Source organism: Panthera tigris, chromosome B3 (genome assembly GCF_018350195.1).
Source record: "Panthera tigris isolate Pti1 chromosome B3, P.tigris_Pti1_mat1.1, whole genome shotgun sequence".
In the NCBI taxonomy this organism is placed as follows: Eukaryota; Metazoa; Chordata; class Mammalia; order Carnivora; family Felidae; genus Panthera; species Panthera tigris.
This window is the reverse complement of record NC_056665.1, coordinates 121,303,934-121,322,294: the sequence shown is the minus strand read 5'-3', so window position 1 is coordinate 121,322,294 and position 18,361 is coordinate 121,303,934. Positions and strand designations below refer to the sequence as shown.

At 52.3% G+C, this 18,361-nt stretch overlaps 1 protein-coding gene across 10 annotated transcripts in view; it reads right to left on the bottom strand.

The window, feature by feature from the left end:
• Window positions 1-18,361, bottom strand: part of TMEM63C (transmembrane protein 63C) — a 74,107-nt gene that overhangs the window by 18,759 nt on the left and 36,987 nt on the right. For all 10 annotated transcript variants that reach the window (XR_006219010.1, XR_006219011.1, XM_042990212.1 and 7 more), the window contains 8 exons: window positions 16,460-16,621; window positions 15,844-15,923; window positions 15,346-15,427; window positions 10,541-10,578; window positions 6,100-6,242; window positions 4,662-4,710; window positions 2,580-2,688; window positions 537-610 (listed from right to left, as the gene is read on the bottom strand). Coding sequence is in view for 8 of the 10 variants with exons in the window: in XM_042990212.1 (XP_042846146.1) it covers window positions 537-610; window positions 2,580-2,688; window positions 4,662-4,710; window positions 6,100-6,242; window positions 10,541-10,578; window positions 15,346-15,427; window positions 15,844-15,923; window positions 16,460-16,609 (725 nt within the window). In the remaining 2 variants the exon portion in view is untranslated. The remainder of the gene's footprint in view (window positions 1-536; window positions 611-2,579; window positions 2,689-4,661; window positions 4,711-6,099; window positions 6,243-10,540; window positions 10,579-15,345; window positions 15,428-15,843; window positions 15,924-16,459; window positions 16,622-18,361) is intronic.

The window sequence follows — 18,361 nt, the reverse complement described above, 5'->3', positions numbered from 1 at the left end:
CCCACAGGGCTGAGTGGCTCAGCTGTCTGTGGTCCCTGGCTCTTGGATGGGAGACCCCATTACTCGTGCCTAAGGTCAAATTTCAGAGTTGATCCCTGGTCATCTAAGATTTGCCACATCCTTCCCATATGGTCCAGAATAGAGCCAGGTGGGGACAGAGCTAGAAATCGCTGCCCACGAGAAATAATTATCTCCTGGGGCTAGGACCTTGGGTCACGAAAGATGCTCCAAGATGACCTGCTCTAGATAACTGGTCCAGGAGCTTGCCAGGCATTTGGTTGGAGCAGCAAGGGAAGGGAAATTTACACCCACCACGCGCATGCCATGCGGGAAATCCCTTGACTTCAGAAAGCCTGCTCTGGCCACAGGGCCTCCCCCTTTCTGGAAAGCTAATCCTGAGCCAAGCCCAGGATGAGCTATCACCTGGGGTGTCTCTCTCGCTCCACCATCCTATGTCAGCTTACTACCCACATGAAGAATCAGGCAAGGTTACCGGGAAGAGGCAATCCAAGCTTCAGTCCATTTGACCGACTTACTGAAAATGCTTAATGATGATTTCTGGGTCTTGGATGTCCGTGGGGACATAGGTGATCATTAGTGTCCTGGTGACCTAAGTGGGGAAGGCAAATGGAGAGAGAAGAGTGTGTTTACACAGGACTCCTGGATGTCTGGGTCTTTGGTGGCCCAGAACTGTCTGGAACAGGCTTGCTACTCAACCAGGCTGCCCTCTTGCTGGGGAAGCTCAGTACCAGCTTCCCTGGCCTGTGTCCCTGAGGTCAGCAGGCTGTGGGCTGTGGGAAGCTGCAGGCAGTCATGCCACGCCTCTGTTATTCTCCGTGATCCTGATCCAGAATAACTGCCAACGAAAGCTGAGGTCAAGGGAGAAAGAGGCAGAAGCTGTCAACAGGGAGGGCCGGGGAGGGAGCCTGGAGCTCCGGGACTGGCAGGGGCTGCTCCCGCTCCTGGCTGACGGCACGGCCTCACCCTGCCATCACTCTGGCCTCCCTGCACCTCTGCTGTGCCACGGGATGTCACGAGAAGTCAGTGGGGCCGTCTCCAACATTACACTGGGCAGGGGGTTAGGAGGTGAGCTAGACTCTGGGGAGGTGATGGGGAAGCCCTTCAAATGTCTTCCTGAGCCATCCCCTCAGGGTGACAGTGAGCTGCAAGAGACAGGAGTCTCAGCAGATGCTTCTGGTGACGAAAAGGAAAGCTGATGTAGCTGAGTCCACACTGCTCAGGGGTGCCCAAGCCACTAGGCCTGCAGGCCAAAGCATTCAGAGTAACCTTTCAGGGGTATGTGGATTTGCGATCTGGGGTAGAGCACATCAGTCCTTCAAGATGGATGGCGTCGAGGGAGCTGGTCCTACTCCACCAGAGCCAAGGGTGTTAGTCTTCATGGTTCCCCTTCCCTGCCACGGTCTGGACGGCCCACACACCCCTTCCCTTGCTGGGCTGGTGCAGGTGCGGGTGCGGGTGCGGGTGTGGGTGAGGGTGGGGGTGCGGGTGAGGGTGAGGTTGAGGGTGGCGGTGAGGGTGAGGGTGGGGGTGAAGGTGAGGGCAAGGGCAAGGGTGCGAGTGAGGGTTATGGTGTGGGTGCAGGTGAGGGTGCGGGCGAGGGTGCGAGTGAGGGTGAGTGTGCAGGAGGGGGTGTGGGTGGGGGTGCGGGTGAGGGTGCGGGTTGGGTGCGGCTCAGGCAGGCAGCGCTGAGGGTCCACCTGCCGCCCCTGGGCCTCCCGTCTACACCCTCAGGGCAGCTGTGCACTTCAAACGCCTGGACTGCCAGTAGCAGGAGCAGGTGTGAAGCGTCAGGGCCCCAGTGCAGGCTCCACTGCTGATGGATGGGGAGTTGGCGGGAAGGTGCCCGACTGCCCCCCACCCCACTCAGGCTGGGAAAACTCGGGGGGGGGGCATGTTCTGCCTGATCCCCAGGCTGCCCAAAGTGCCCGTTCCTTAACGGCTGCCTCTTATCTGCATCTTCTTCTCCCTCCCACTCCCCCCCACCCAGCCCAGTGGTTTTTCCTAGAATCACCTTCAAAACAGGCGAGTGCTGTGCTATTCCTTATCGCAGTGCCTGCTTGGGAGGTGGGGTGGGGTGACCCAAACCAGGACAGGGAGGATACTGCGCCAGGACCTGGGGTCTCTGACCTCAGAGACTGTGGAAGGGCAAGGAACTTGGGCATTCCCCAGCAGGGGGCACTGAACACTGAGGATGGGAGGCCCCCTGCTGGCCCAGGGGTTCGTTAATCCTTTAGTCTGTGGATGGTGGGGGTCCGGGGGTCTTTGGAGAGGGGCCAGGCAGCAGGGTGTAGCGGTAGGAGGCACCTGGGAACAGCTGTTTGCCAGCTGGCTTGGGAGAGTTTCAGTGGTTTACCACCCAGGACAGCTGTGCTAGGGGCCAGGTGCTGATTCACCGGGCTAAGAGCAGGGGGCTTGCGCTGCTCAGGTGAGACTGCCCCCTACAGGTGTGCAGAACGTGCCCGTGTGGGGTGCCTCTGCAGGCTGGCAGTGGGACGGTCCAGCTGGGGAGGGCTCTGGCTGGCAGGGAGCAGTTCCGGGAGTCCATTTCGCTTACTCACCTTATGGCTCTTCTTGGGCACAAACCCTAAACAGTGATGGGTCATGAAGACGAAGTTAATGACGAAATAGAGGAAGGAGAAGCAGCTATGCAGCCACAGGACCTTACTCCTGCCAAGAACAAGACACAGGAGGGGTGAGACCACCCTCTCCCACCCCATCTGGTTCTCCCCTGGGCCACCCTCTGGTGCATCCAGACACTGGGGCACCTTGGAAGGGGACGGCCATGGTAAGAAGCGGGTGCCCCATGTGGGCTGCTAAAGGCTAACGTTTGTTGAGTGCTTCCTATATGGCAGACCCAGGCTGGGACTAGATGCTTTATGTACATTTCTCACTAGACCCTAACACCATACGAGGGTGGTACTGTGACTATCTTCATTTGATCAGAGTGGCGGGTGGCCTGCCCGAGGTCACTCCTAGCCGGGGCAGCCCTGGCAGGTGAGCCCGGGCAGAGGAAGCGCTTCGACTCCTCACCGCTGTGCTGTGCTGCTGGCGGCCGCAGCTCAGGCTCCCATGGCTGCCCAGCAGCCCACGCGGAGGGGTCATCTGACCTCTGTGGCGAGGGACAGGGGGTCACACTCGCGTCCAGAGGGAGGAGGGCCCGGCGGGTTTGCTCTGCCTCTATGGGGTAGGAAGGGCGGTGGCACGCGGGCTTTGGGCTCAGATGATGCTGTCCCGGGGCATCTGGCCAAGCTGACTGTTCAGAAATAGGGCCCACCTTATTTGGTGCGGTCTGAGGAGAGAAAAGCTGTGTCGCTTCAAAACATCTCCTCGCCACTCATCCCAGTGCCTGACATTTCACGAAATATCCCCCTCCAGCTAGGTGTCTCAATCTTCCTTTCCTGAGAGCCGGCAAGTTTATACGGTCTCTAAAGAACATTCCTGCTTTCTGCCAATACGGATTTATGGATTTTGAAGGGTCTTTCCTGCCCTATTAAAATTAACATCTTGGGGGCGCCTGGGTGGCTCAGTCCGTTAAGCTTCCGACTTCGGCTCAGGTCATGATCTCGTGGCCCAAGAGTTCGAGCTCCGTGTTGGGCCCTGTGCTGACAGCTCAGAGCCTGGAGCCCGCTTCGGATTCTGTGTCTCCCTGTCTCTCTGCCCCTCCCACTCATGCTCTGTCTGTCTCAAAAATAAACCAACATTAAAAAAATTTTTTTAATAAAAATAAAAATTGACATCTTGTTGGGAAGGTGTAGGCACCGCACCCCCACCGTGGCTGGCCGGGGAGAAGGTGGTGAATTCTGCTGTGGTGTCGGCAGCACCGGGGGAGGAGATGGCTGGAAGGGGTGCTAAGAGGATGCCACAGCCCCATTCTGCTGATTTGGGAGTTTGATGGATTGCAGGGTGCGGGGGCAGAGGGGCCGGGGTGGGGCAGGAGCGTGTGAACCCCCTCTCACACCTGCTGCTTCAGCTTTGTCAGGAAGTCAGTCACACCCGGCCGAGACACCCTGGGGGCCTGTTTTCTCAGCAAGGACCGGCAGGGCCACATCTGGCTCAGTACAAGTTGATCTGATCAGGTTGGCTGCTGTTGAAATCCACGAGTCCCGTCCAACAGTTCTTTCTCCACCACAGACTAGACTAGTAATAAAGCTCAGGGTGGCGGTGCATTGCCCCAGACCCAGAGTCAGCTAATGGCACAGGTGGGGCATAAACTCAGGTCATGTGGTTCCTCAGTCCCCCTGCTGTGGGAATCAGGTCTACACTTTATTCGGTTATATGAGGGTTAACTTGCTCTATTTTGTGAGCAGGAAATAATACCTCAAGCCTCTGCTTGCTACAGGGTCTTTGCCACTTGGGGGCTGGACATATTAAACAAACAGGACCATCTTTCCAAGTCTTCAGGAGTGGCCAGTTTGGGTAGTTCTACCTACTACAGATGTGAGGACACTGAGGCAGCAGGAGTCCTGCCCCCCTAAGAGAATGCGACTTCTGGCATCCTACTCAGTACATGGGTCCCAAGGAAACCAGGCCTTTCTTAGCAGCAGAGCAGTGCCCATGTTTTTGACCCACAAGTTGGACCTTCTCTCCCCACCAATAACCCTGAGCCAGTAGAATGGGAGGTAAGACGATCAGGTACCTACTCTATGGAGACATTGACAATGGTGGTCCGACCGAAGTGACTATTCCAATCTGAAAGAGAAGAAAATGACTGATCTCAAAGCTGGTTCCTTGATTGAGTGAGTGTGGGAGCTGCTTGAGTTCGAGGTTCCCAGATGAATGCCTGGGGTCTAGAGATGCTTGCCCACATCCTACCCTCCCCTCTTGTTCCCCAGAACTTGCCCCCACCTCCCCACAAAACCAGAAGAGGCCTCTTCTTCTTCCTGAGACTGCTGGTTGGGGCTCTACAGCCAGGTCTTGATGAGGCATCCCCAGTGCCCAACAGGAACAAGCAGACACCAGTAAATGCTTATTGAAGGAGCCCAGGGCCCCAGCACGAGTGGAGGGAAGAAATCAGTAACACTGTTACCCCTGGCAACAATCACAAGAATGTCACATTGCCTCATTTCGACAGAGTAAAGCCTTCTGGCAAAATGCATTAAGTTTGTCAGTTTGGACATCTCTGGGTATTATGAAATGTGTCCAGAAATCTTGCGTTGATATACTATACATATCTATGTTACATGTAATATAACGTATCATTGCCAACACACAAGCTCTTAGGAAGGGAATCTGGAAAGACAGAAGTTACTGTGGCAGTGGTATCTCGTGGCACATTGTGTGCTAGCTTGAATTAACTGAGGTCTGCCTCTGGCTGAGGAGAAACAGACGCCTGAGGAATCAGGGTACCACTGGCTGCCACATGGGCACTTAAGGTGCTAAACTACACCACTTAGTTGTACAGCCTTCGGCTCCGTCCATCTTCACATTTCTAAGTGAAGTACTGGCTATTATTCACCGGACACTCACTACGTGCCAGGCTCTGGCATCATCTCCCGATCCCCATGACAGCTGAGGATCCGAGGCCTGGGGGGATTGATGTGCTTAATATAATAAGAAGTCATTTGCTAGATCGAGCAAAGGTATTTTCTGGGAAGCAGACGCGGGTCAAGTCTACACCCACAATGTCATTCTGTCAAAAGGACCCTCTTATAACGAGTGTGGCTAGACTTCCTATGAGACCAATTTTACACTTCCAGTGCTATGTCTGTCACAGAGGGGATGGGGAGAGATCAAGTTCAGGGATCTTTGCGGTAGGTCACATGCCATAAAAAGGCCTCTGCAAAGACCTGGCAAGATGTAGGGTGGGGCTGCAGGTAAACATTCAGCTCCAGACTGAATTACTACTGTGTGTCTGCCATGGGCCAGGTCCTGGGCCACACTTGTGATGAAGGACGCCCCAGGTCCAGTCTCCACATGGGAGGACAGAAGTTTGGGTTGTCCTAAGGTCACATAACTAGTTTTGAGATGTGGACTTAAATTTTAGATTTCTAGACTACCAAGACCCAAGCTCTGCCCCGCCTACCAGGCCGCCCGTTAGGTCGAGTGGCCCAGGCGCAGGACGCGCTGAGCTCCGCCTACCCAGAACGGTTCCAGTGTAGTTGATGGGCAAGATGATGCCCAAGGAGGGGATGCAGAGGATAAGCACAAAGATGATGAGATGATACTGGAACATGATGTAGATGCGGGCATCGTCTCCACACTTGCTAATTAGATCCTCGTTCCTGGAAGAGACACACAGACAAGGACACTCCTCAGGAGCCAGCGTGGCCACAGCTTAAGTCGGAGGGAGGTAGAGAAAAGGAAGAGAAGATTATCAACCTACCCCCAAGTTTTCTTTTCTTTCTTTTCTTTTTTCTTTTTTTAGAAATATCACCCTTCATCTCAAAGCCTCTGTTATGCCTCAAATGTATTTCACTGAATTTCACAGGCATATCAAAGGCAGAAGTTATGTTACAGACACTCACTTGGGAATCCAGAAGCACTTTTGAAATCAAGCATTCATTCCATCTTTTATTGCTTCTTCATACATTTTGAGTGCTTGCCATGGTGCGTGCACCAGACAAACCACCAGCGAGATCAAGATGCACCCTATTTTTTAAAAAGTTGTTTCTTTTAATGTGTCAGTTAAAAAGGAATTCTTAAAACCACAAAGAGATATCACTCCATACTGCCAGATTGACCAAAGCTAGAAAGTCAGACAATACCAAGTCTTGGCAAGGGTATGGGGGCACTGGGAGCTCTCCCACACTCATGGGTACGACTCCGGCAGAGCCACTTTGGAAAGCAATTGGTATGATCTAAGGAAATTGAATGTATGCACAGCCTATGACCTAGTAACTCCGGGTCTAGTATTATTTCCAGTAGAAACACATGCACATATCAAGAGACATGTATAAGAATCTCATAGACGCCTTGTTTATAACAGCCTCAAACAACCTAAACGTCTACCAAAGGTGGAAATGGACACAAGAATTGTGAGATAATGTATGTATATACATGATATATATATATATGTACATATATATGTGTGTGTGTGTGTATATATATATATATATAATGATATATATATAAAACACTGTATACATAACGAAATACTATACAGAGATAAAAATGAATGACCATAGCTGAACCTCACAAACACAATGTTGAGTGAAAGATCCAGGGACAAACAGTACATATTGTATGTTTTCATACACAAAGTTCAAAAATAGGCAATATAGAACTATGGAGTTAGAAGTCAGGATACTCTCCCTTTGGAGAGGAGGAAGTGATGGAGTGTTGGCAATGTTCCAGTTCTTGATCTGCTTTGCTGTAATTGAGCTGGACATTTATTTTTTGTGGACTTTTCCATGTGTGTGTTATACTTCAAAAATTTTTTTAAAAGTATGGGGTGCCTGGATGGCTCAGTCAGTTGAGTGTCTGACTCTTGATTTCAGTTCAAGTCATGATTCCAGGGTTGTGGGATTTAGCCACACATGGGACCCTGCACTGAACATAGAGCCTGCTTAAGATTCTGTCTCCTCCCTCTGCCCCTCTCTCCTGCTCATGCTCTCTCTCTCTCTCTCAAGAAAAAGAAGAAAGAAAGAAAGAAAGAAAGAAAGAAGAAAGAAAGAAAGAAAAAAGAAAGGAGGAAGGAAAGAAGGAAAGAAAAGAAAGAAAGAAAGAAAGAAAGAAAGAAAGAAAGAAAGAAAAGAAAGAAAGAAAGAAAAGTGAAATTTTATTATAGAAATTTTTGCCTTGGGTGGCTCAGTTGGTTGAGCTTGCAACTTTGGCTCAGGTCAAGATCTCACGGTTTGTGAGTTCGAGCCCCACATCAGGCTCTGTTCTGACAGCTCAGAGCCTGGAGCCTTCTTCTAATTCTGGGTCTCCCTCTCTCTCTCTGCTCCTTCCCCACTTGCACTCTGTCTCTCTCTCAAAAATAAATAAACATTAAAATAATTTTTAAAAAAAGAAATCTTGGGAAATACAAAGGAGAAGAAAATCATTCATGCAGAATCTCATCCAACCCAAGATAATGACTATTAAGCATCTTGGTTAATCTCCTTTAGTTTTTTGTTGTTGTGCTTGTTTAACTTAGTGACTATAGCATAAACAGCATTTGATGTATTGCCCAGAATTCTCAGCATGGGAGTCAAGATCCCAGCTGATCCTTCCAGCCCAACCATTTAGCCTCTCTCTTGCCATGTATCCTTGCTTCTAGCCACACTAGACGGACCATTTCTGGATGCTCCCTGCCCATCTCTGCCCCAAACCTTCACTCATGTAGTCCTTTATTTGTGATGGTCCTGCACTTGGCATAGAGTGGAAATTCTCCCCATCCTTCAAGGCCTAGCTCAAAGCTTGCTTCTCCTGAACGCCCTAGCTGGAATTAATTTCTTGTCCCCCAAATACCCCCTGCACAGCAATGATAATTTCCCATTATGAATTATATACAGTGAGTCTTGTTAACCTTTGCCTCTCCAACTAGATTCCGTGGGCTTTGTACACTGGGACTTGGGCTTCCTTGTCCCTGATCAGTAAATGTATTAAGCTGTCATCTAGACACTGTTCTCAAAGGGTGCGGGATGCATAATACAATGCCCAGCCTTCCTCCTTTCCTGGACGATGAGTTCCCCATGGAGGAAACTTTGGGTGGAGTAGGGTGGGGGGGTGGGGAGGATTCTCACCCGGAAACACACACTACTGTGCACACTGACCTCCCACTGACCCGCAGGTCTGGGTATGCACACGTGAATAGCTGTATACACGGATTTGTACCAACATAGTGACGTGCCTCTTTTATTTCATATTCACATGTGCACCACAGAGATGCGTACTGCATGAAGTTTTAAGTTTTACACGTACGCTACTCTCTTGCAACACTTCCCCCTGCCCCCATATATACCTGCTAATGGGTCAGCAGACAACAGAAAACCCAGAAAGTCAGCTGTCCAAGACCGAGGGTGTGGTCAGCTCAGGCTGACCTATGTACCCCAGGTTTCTCTCCCTCTTCCCCATGTAAAGAGCTGGCTAATGTGCCATTCTGCCCCGGCCCATCCTTCACGAACTTGCTAAGCCCAGGGACCCACAACCAGCTTGTATGGCCTCCCAGGGTAACCAGCTCCAAGTGTTCAGACACGTTATTGATTATTTAAACATGTCTTAAATCGGCAAATGCTTGCGGAAAGGAAAAAAGTAAATTCCCTTGAAACTGTGGACAAAGGTTGCCTCTCTGCAGGAGGCCTGGAGGTGGCTTCCAGGTCTCTCGTAATGAAAATATATTTAATGTGAGCTTGTGCATGTTTTAAAACTTACCCAAGCAAAACCAGAGAAGGTGCTAAGAAATAAAATGTTTCCCCTCCACTCCCCCTACATGTGGCTAAGATCCCTGAACCACACACACAAACTAGCTGTATCACTTCTGGATACTAGGAACTCTGATGGATGATGAAGACAGCCCGGGAGGCAAGGCCACGGGGAGTCCCCCATCAGTGGGGTTGGAGCTCAAACACCAGAAGCCAGTGGTACTAAGCCCAGCTCAGGATTCCCAGGGCCCAGTCAGGGTGCCTCGTGCCCCCTTCAGCAGGTCTGGAGGAAGGGGGGGTGCCCTGAGGTGGCCCAAGGGGGTAGGATGGGGTCTTGGAAAAATGTGTGAATGCTCCCAGCCAGGGCCTGACTGGTGGGCGTGGAGGCACACGCAAGAAGAAGCTCTATGAACCTTTGCCAAAAAAGCAAATTAGCAGGCCCATTCAGGCCCCTTGCTGCAGGTGGCCTTTGAGGGGCAGTGAGACTGTACCCTAAGGCAGGCATCACCAGGCAAGAAAGGACCCTGGAGGAGGGTTTTGAAAGGTGGACAGGGCAGGACAGATGGGGGATATTTAGGGGGCACCCAGGAATGTACAGGGCTCTGAGGTGGAGGCAGAGCCATGTGCACAGGCATGAGCGTGTGCGTGCACACACAAACACACAGTGGGGACAGAGAGTTCTGGTAAGCGCTCAGCTGAAGCCGGGCAGAGTCAGGAGGGTGCAGTCAAAATCATGAAGTGTGGGGTAATTAGGAGAAAACAGGTGACTTGGGGTCTTTCTCCTTGCCAACTGGGGTCTGGCCCTAAAGAGATCCAGAAGGCAAGCGGACAAGGGGCTGTCCCTCTGTAATCAGTGCGGAGGCAAGAGGAAGTATGTCCTTCTGCCTGGTATTTTCTTTTCCATTTCAACACGATGAATGGTGTTCACAGAAAGAAAGCAAATAGCTATGCGAGAAGAATTTCTTTTTCCTAGTGTGGGATCCATAAAAGCATTTTTATAAGCATGAGAAAATGGTCCTTTCCTGAGGGCTGTGGGCTGTGCCCAGGTCCCATTTCACCCACTGTGACCCAAGAAGCGTCCCCTGCCTGGGCAGGGCTAAGGCAGTCAGTGGGGAGTGGGGAAGAGGGTCCAGAACGCAGGCCGGGGCCCAGACCTGCAGGGCAGCACGCCCCACCCCCATCATCACCCAAATATGGCAGCTGCTATCACAAGCTCGGAAAGTTCAGGCACTTACTTCATGGTGATGGTGTTGAAGAACCAGGAATAGAAGCCCTGGGGAAAAAGGAGAGAACATGTGAGAAAATCCAGGCCCAGGCCTGCCCTCCTCAGCTGTGGGAACCTGGGAAACATGAGGCAGCGTCAGCAAGGGGCCTCCTTCCAGGCAAGAGATGGCAGTGAGAAGGGCATGGGTCCTGGAAGGAAGTGGGCTCCATCTGGAATCAGTGGTGACTGTCCAGGGAGAGGTCTCCCCGGAAGTGAGCTATGAGTTCACATTCCTGCCATGTGGCATCCTGTTACAGGAAATGGGGGCTTAGTGGGTCTTGGACCGGAGGGAGAGAAGGGACCGTCTGTAGGGTGGACGTTGGCTGGTTTCTGTCTGTCCCTCATTGCTTCTGCCTGGGAAATGCCACCCCCCCCCCCCAATGCATGTGGCCCGGTGGGCTGTCCGTCAAGCAGGGGTCCGCCACCAGTGGTCAGCTGATCAACGGGAACATGATGCAAGTGGGGCCAATCAAAATTCTCTTAAAGGGATTGAGAGGGGCGTTGGGAGAGAGGGTCTCTCTCCGTATGAGCTCCTGCACCTTGGTGAACACCATGGAGCCTGCAGTGGCTTGGTGTCATCTTCGATGCTACAGGCAGGAGCTTGTCTGAGGAAAAAAAAAAAAAGCCTGGAGAGAGGATCCTGGTCGCATCACAGGACTTGGATCAAGTTGTACCCAAAGAAGCCACTTCTGTCTGGATTTCCCCACACTCTAGCCACGTGTTACCTTTTTTTTTTTTTTTAAACACTAGTTTGAGATGGGTTTCTTCTCCTACCTCTGAGAGTCCTACTGGGGCGCCTGGGTGGCTCAGTCAGTTAAGCGTCCGACTTCGGCTCAGGTCATGATATCATGGTTCATGGGTTCGAGCCCCGCGTCGGGCTCTGTGCTGACAGCTCAGAGCCTGGAGCCTGCTTTGGATTCTGTGTCTCTGTCTCTTTGCCCCTCCCCCACTTGTTCTCTCTCTCTCTCAAAAATAAATAAACAAACTTGAAGAGTCCTGTTGATTATGCCTTTCTCTCAAGGTCTTGCTGTCTGGGGTTTCTGGGTGGTGGGGAAAGGCAGCCTCAGCCGTGGAGGTGATGGGGGGCCTAGAAAGGAAGTCTGCTTGGGGAGAGTGTGCATGATAATGGGCAGGGGCCCATGGCCCTAAAAGTGGCCAGATCTGATAGTTGGTGAAGTTGCCCGGTGCGTGATTCCTTCCAGGATACTCTAGGGTTTAGGAAAATCTTGGAAAAGGTTTAACTCTTGATTGACCCCATTTGATCACAAGTACGTGAGTGAAACAGGCAGCCTGCCTGGCTGACATTCCCCTGTGCCACGCTGATTGGGGAAGGGTATTTCCCAAAAGGAAGTGATAGGAAAACAGAAGGAAATTCCTTGCTCCATTCAGTATAAGACCCACCAAGTACCCTTCCCTGTATGGGGTTGCCTGATGGTCAGACATCCACCTTAGGGGGGACCATGTCCTCAGTTATGTCTTGAAGAACTAAAATATAGATGCCCAGTATGGGTCACAGCAATGAAGGGGACTAGCATGCTGGTGGCATTGATTGTGAAAGTCCCCAGGGAAGTCGTGAGTTGCTAAACAGGAGTTGGGCTGAGAGTCTGAACTCCACTCTCTGCATCGGAGAGTTTTTCGCACCACCACCTATGGGCAAACAGGGGTGTGTTTTATTTAGTGGGTGAGGAGGTTTGTTGTGCACAGCGGGGGACACACCTTCCTGGGAGTCACTTCCATCCCTTCTATGGCAGGTGCAAAGGTGTATACCCCACATGGCATGTACAAGTCCTGGAATTCACACAGGACAGGACTGTCCTTGAGAGGGCAGAGGTCGTGAGAAAAAGTGTGGCCTATGTGCCTGTAGAAACTGCACAGACGTAGATGCGTGAGTGAGCATGTGTGCAGTATCTCTCTTCTCTCACGGACGACAGGCCCACACATGCGGACGTGCTCCCCTGGGTTTACACCGCAGCTAGGGAAGGCGCAAACCATTCAGAAGACAGAGCACCTGAACAGCAGGCCTGAGAAGCAGATGCCGCCTCTCCTCCTGTCCCATCCCTGCAGGAAATAGCCACAAGGTCCTAGGAACCAGCTCAGCTGACAAGACTGAGTGACAGCGATCAGTTCATCGCACCTCGCTTGGTGGCCCCAAGCTCCTCACTCCCACCACATGGGGTAATGACCCGTTTGCTTTACCCACGCCACTCGGCCTGGCTGAGGCCCCGGCATCCTGGCCGGGGCATCCACGGGCCACCTCACCAGACTCTCTCCCTGCTCGTCTCATTTTACCTCTGCAGTTTGGCCACCTCACTGCTGCTGTAATGATTCCTCAGATATTTTAAAATAAATGATCTTTTTGCCATTGTACAACAACGACAAAAAACCCCAACCAAAGCAATGCTTCCGAAAATAAACCTGAGAGTCAACCTTGTAAGGTAGGCATGACTGTCCCTGTTCTATAGAGGAATTCTAAGGGACAAATTTGTCTGAGGCTCTCCACACAGCTTGGGGCAGATCCTGGCAGATAAGGGGACCAGGTCTCTTAGAGGGATGATAATGGAAGGAATATGGTTTTACTCACTCACTGCCTCCAACAAACACAAATCAGATGCTAATTACACGGCAGGTTGGCCTGGCTGGGGGTGGGGGGGATGGGGTGGGGACAGTGGTGGGCCAGCCCAGGTCAGCACCTGCTCTTGCTGGGGGAGCAGAGACCCTGGACCAATCTGGTAGATGAGGGACTGTTACGGACTGAGTTAAGAGCTCTGAAGAAAAGCAATGCATGTAAAACCAAAGATCTGGACCCACAAGGCAGGGATGGGGCTCCTGGGGAAGTGGCGTTTGGGCTGAAATCTGAACAAAGGGTGAGTGTGTTAACCTGAGGGGGGGGGGCCACCGGGGAGGGGGAGGGGGAAGGACAGGCCAAAGGCCCTGTGGAGGGAAGGAGGTGGCACTTTTAAGGATCTAAAAGGTGGTCACTGTGGCCAGGGATGGGGGAGTTGGGAGGCAAGGACAGATGAGGTGGAAAATGGGTGGGGCAGGACACAGGCGTGGACATATTGGTTAGAGGCCACCCTGCCTCATCCAACAAGAGGCTGATGGGGGCCTGGCCTGGGGGGTGGTGGGAGAGGTGGAGAGAAACAAGACTGGGAGGGTGACAGCGATACAACTTGGTAATGAACTGGCTGTACCTGGGGGCCTGGGCCAGACCCAGGGGGTGCACCTGGGTGGGTGGTGGGCAGAGTCTGAAACCAGGGATCTAGGAACAGGTGGGTGGAGGGATGTCGTGGCATGTTTTGGACATACTGAACTCCAAACGCCTTTACAATCTCCACGTGGAGATATTTTGAGGATCATTGGATAAATGTGTCTGGAGCCCAGAGAGAGGGTTAGCTGGAGACAGAAATTTAGGAGGGTTCTGTGCAGAGGTGGCAGGCGAGGCTGGGAGTGTGGGTGACATCGCCCAGCAGAGAGAGGAGGAGGTCTGGGACCAGCTGAGGGAAACCCCTGGGGCCGAGGAGCCTGCAGAGGGGATGGGGAGGAACAGAGGAGCGGCAGAAGAGAAACCCAGAGAGTGCGATGGCACAGAAGCGACTGGAAGTGCCTGTTCAAGAAGGGAAGGCGGTCTACAGGGCCGGATGTCTCTGAGAGACCAGATGAGATGAGAACTCAGCAAAGTCCTTGGGATTTCATGGCCTGGGACAACTGATGGCTCGTCTGGGTGGAACGGAGGGGTGGGAGCCACTCTGGAGGGGTGGAGGAGTAAGTGGGAGTGAGAAAGTGGGCAGCACAGGTGCAGAGGGAGACAGGCAGTGTGGGCCGTGGCAGGGAGGGCCCAAGATCATCCCTGACACCATCTGGAACTCTCCAGCTCTGTGCCATGACTGTGTAGTGCCTTCCTTGCCGCTTTTTGAGTTCATGCACTTACCACCAATACGTGCATCTGTCTGGGTGTCTCTCACCCAGACAGAAAGTCCCATGAAGCAGGACTTGGTCCATTTAGTTCACCGCCCAGGTCCCAGACCAGCGGTGGCCCACAGCAGGTGTGCCACGGCAGCCAGCTAAGTGAATGAAGAGGCTTGAGTGGAGCCCTGGCATCCGACAGGCAAGAGAAGGAAGACTGGGCTCCGTCGAGCAGAGTTGGGAGGCGGGAGGTTGAGGGAGTCCCTGCCTGATGTCTGGACTCTCCTCTATGAAGTGGGAGGTGAGTCCTTGGCTCAGAGGCGGGGCTGGGGCAAGACCAGGACTGTGACGAAGGTTGGAGATTTGAGAAAAGCAGGAAATTTAGTTTTAGAAATTCCTTTAAGGGGGCGTCTGGGTGGCTCAGTCGGTTAAGGGTCGGACTCTAGATTTCAGCTCAGGTCATGATTTCACGGTCGTGAGATCGAGCCCCAAGTCAGGATCTGTGCTGAGTGTGGAGCCTACTTAAGATTCTCTCTCTCTCTCTCTCTCTCTCTCTCTCTCTCTCTCTCTCTCCCCCTCTCCCCCTCCCCCTCTTGCACACTGTCTCTCATCCTCTTAAATAAATAAATAAATAAATCCCTTTAAAATATTGGAATCAACTAACTCTTATTTGGCATCCTAGGAGTTAGGAATGGTTAATATCCCCGTCTTTCTGATGGGGAAACTGAGGCTTGGCAAGGCTGAAGAGTGTGTCCCAGGTCACACTGCTAGGTTGGGTGCAGCTGGTTGCAAAGCCCCTGATCATGAGCGGGCTCCTTCCTGCACGTGGCAGAGCCAGGAACCCGCTGGGCCCAGGCCCACCCCAGCGCTCACCTTGTCCTTGTGTTCCATCTCCAGGGAAATATCCGAGGGAGATGTCTTCTCGCTCTGCTCCCCATAGATCAGTGAAGTCAAGCTGCCGGCCAGGAAGATCAGTGAGCAGGGAGGCGGAGAAGGAGAGAAAAGGCCTCGGCCACCCGCCTTGCTGTCTCTCCAGCTCCCAAGCCAAGAGCCGCCACACCCTCTTATACACATCTTGACACATCTCAGCTCGTGTGCTGAGCACACAGCTCTGGGTACAGACGGTAATCACCCCTGTTGCCAGGTGCCCAACGTATTTGGGGAGTCATGGGATCCAGAAAGTCTGAGATCTGAGAAAAAAGTGGGCTCGTGCCCAGAGATGACTGCCCCCACTAAGTTCCCTTCTTTTGAGGAGGGCCAGAGCCGGGCAGGAGTGGGTGATGGCATGACACCTGCTGTATCCTGGTTGTGGCCTTACCTCCCCCAAGGGAGCAAGCAGCTGGCTCGCCCTGACCCCCGGCCTCTCCTCACCTGTCATTGTGAATGAGCAGAGCCAGGCGCCCGTAGTCCCACGCAGCTTTCCGGAGGAAGGAATAAACCAAAATGATGACCTGTAGGCCGGGAAAGGGAATGTGGGAATATGTCTCCTGCTCGGCTGGTCCCTGAAACTCCGTGGGGGAGATCCTGTCCCTCAGGTTCCCAGGGGCTTCCCGGGCTCTCCAACAAGTGGCCAGCTTTGTTAGGGTAGAGGCCATGCCTTTCTAAACTCTGGATCCCCAGTGCCCAGCAGCTTCCCAGCAGAGTGGATTCTCAGAGTTTGCAGAGTGAAGGCATCGGTGTCATGTTTAGAACGATGCAACAAGAACATTCCTTGAAGAAATCAGCAAGAGGAAAGAGAAGGGAGGCCCGAGGGCACTGGCCGGGTAGGTCCCTGGACAGTGGCGCATGGAAGGGAATCTTAGGAATTCTGCCTATTCCTGCAGTTCCCTCTTGCCGGGCTGCCCTGGGCGTGACTGACATTCAGGGAGTCCCCACCACTGTGGCTGACGTCTGTCTGGAGAGCTGAGGCCCCTGCTGTATCACCTGTGACAGTGTGACGGTCCGCCCCTCTGAGGCCTCACTGCCTACCGTGGGGCACAGGACTTACCACCCACAAGATGACGTTGAGGAACAGCACAGTGGGGATTCCCCCAAAGGGCTGCCCCTGCAGGACGGTGCTCTGAGAATTGAAGCAGTTGTGTGCTGTCATGTTCTGTGCCTCTTTCACCATATTCAGGTTGCCCTGCACGGCAGCCATCCTGGGATCTTCCTGGTGACAGAGGGGTGCTCAGGTCAGACACAAGGAATCCCTCTCACTCTGCAAATGCAGAAGGCTGACGGGGAGTTGGGGGGGAGGTAGGTGCACTGAGTACCCATCAGACCCGGTGTCCATTGCCAGCCTGTAGCAGGTCAAGGCAGGGAGGCTCAGCCCTGAAAGGGCATAGAGCCCTACCCGGGAGGAGCACAGCTGCCTTAAACCCAGGGCCGTGATGGCAGAAGAGCCCAGGTCCCAGATCCCCTGGAAGAGATTTTATTTTGTACCACTCGCTCCCTTTACCAAGAGTTGTGAGATGCACATCCAAATGGATCTTCCTATTTCTACCTTTGTGAAACTTTTCTTGTATATAAATGAACAAACTTCACAGAGGTGGGTAGGACCCCAGAGTGGAAATATTCTGTTTGGAGAACAGAACTGCATTCATGGGAAGCCTGTGCAGATAGGGTCTAACATCTTATGATTCTCTGATCCAGTTTCCAGGAAAGGAAGTTTCCTAAAACTAAATGAGGTAAAGCTATAGAGTGCCCTGCACATAGCAGTGACTCAGTAAACGTCACTGTCTTCAGGTCGAACTTGAACCAGGGAGATCAGCACCTGCCCAGAGCCTGAGCCAAGCCCGTGAGCCTGAGCATTTTGGTGAGACTCAAATGTAGGGCTCATGGTCATGGGCATCAATAGGTCTCCAGACTCAGAAAAGAGTGGGAAGCACTGATGAAAACTGGAAGTGACTGGTAGCTGCTTAAATTTATCTGCAAAGTGCTCTGGTTTTAAGAGATCATTCAGGGGCACCTGGCTGGTTCAGTAGCTAGAGCATGTGACTCTTAATCTCAGGGTTGTGAGTTCAAGCCCCATGTTGGGCATGGAGCCTATTTAAAAAAAAAAGAATAGCTAAGATTTCAGGGCGCCTGGGTGGCTCAGTTGGTTGGGCGTCCAACTCTTTTTGTTTTTAATTTTTTCTTAATGTTTATTTATTTTTGAAAGAGAGAGAGAACATGTGCAAGCTGGAAGGGCAGAAAGAGGAGGGGACAGAGGATCTGAAATGGGCTCCGTGTTGACTCGAACCTTGAGATCATGACCTGAGTCGAGGTCAGATGCTCAACTGACTGAGCCACCGAGGCGCCCTGGGCATCCAACCCTTGATTTCAGCTCAGGTCATAATCTCACGGTTCATGAGATACGGTCCTGCGTTGGCCTCTATGCTGACAGCATGGAGCCTGCTTGGGATTCTCTCTCTTTCCCTCTCTCTCTACCCCTCCCCCATTCGAGCTCTCTCTCTCTCAAAATAACTAAACATTACAAAAAAAAAAAAATCATTCATTTTGTCTCCAGACCTTGTCTCATCCTAGAAACTCTTCACTCCCATTCAAGAAAAGTAGGCTCATTCATCATTCATTCATTCATTCATTCAAGTATTTAGTGAACAACTGCCTTGTGCCAGACTAATGCTGGTGATGCAATAGTGAATAGGCAAAACAAAACAAAAAAACCCTCTCTCATTGGATCCTGGTGGGGAGAGGCAGTGCAGGGGTGACGGTGGGTCAGAAGGGTAAAGAGGGTGACTGGGAAGACCTCACTGGGAGGATGACATTTGGACAAAGACTTGCAGAGGGAGCAAGGCAGGCACAGCAGAGGGAGCTCCCTCCCTTGCAGAGGGAGCATGGCAGGCACAGCAGAAGGCCTGGGGGCACAAGCTTGCCTGGAGCCTCCAAGAAGAGCAAACAGGCCCATGAG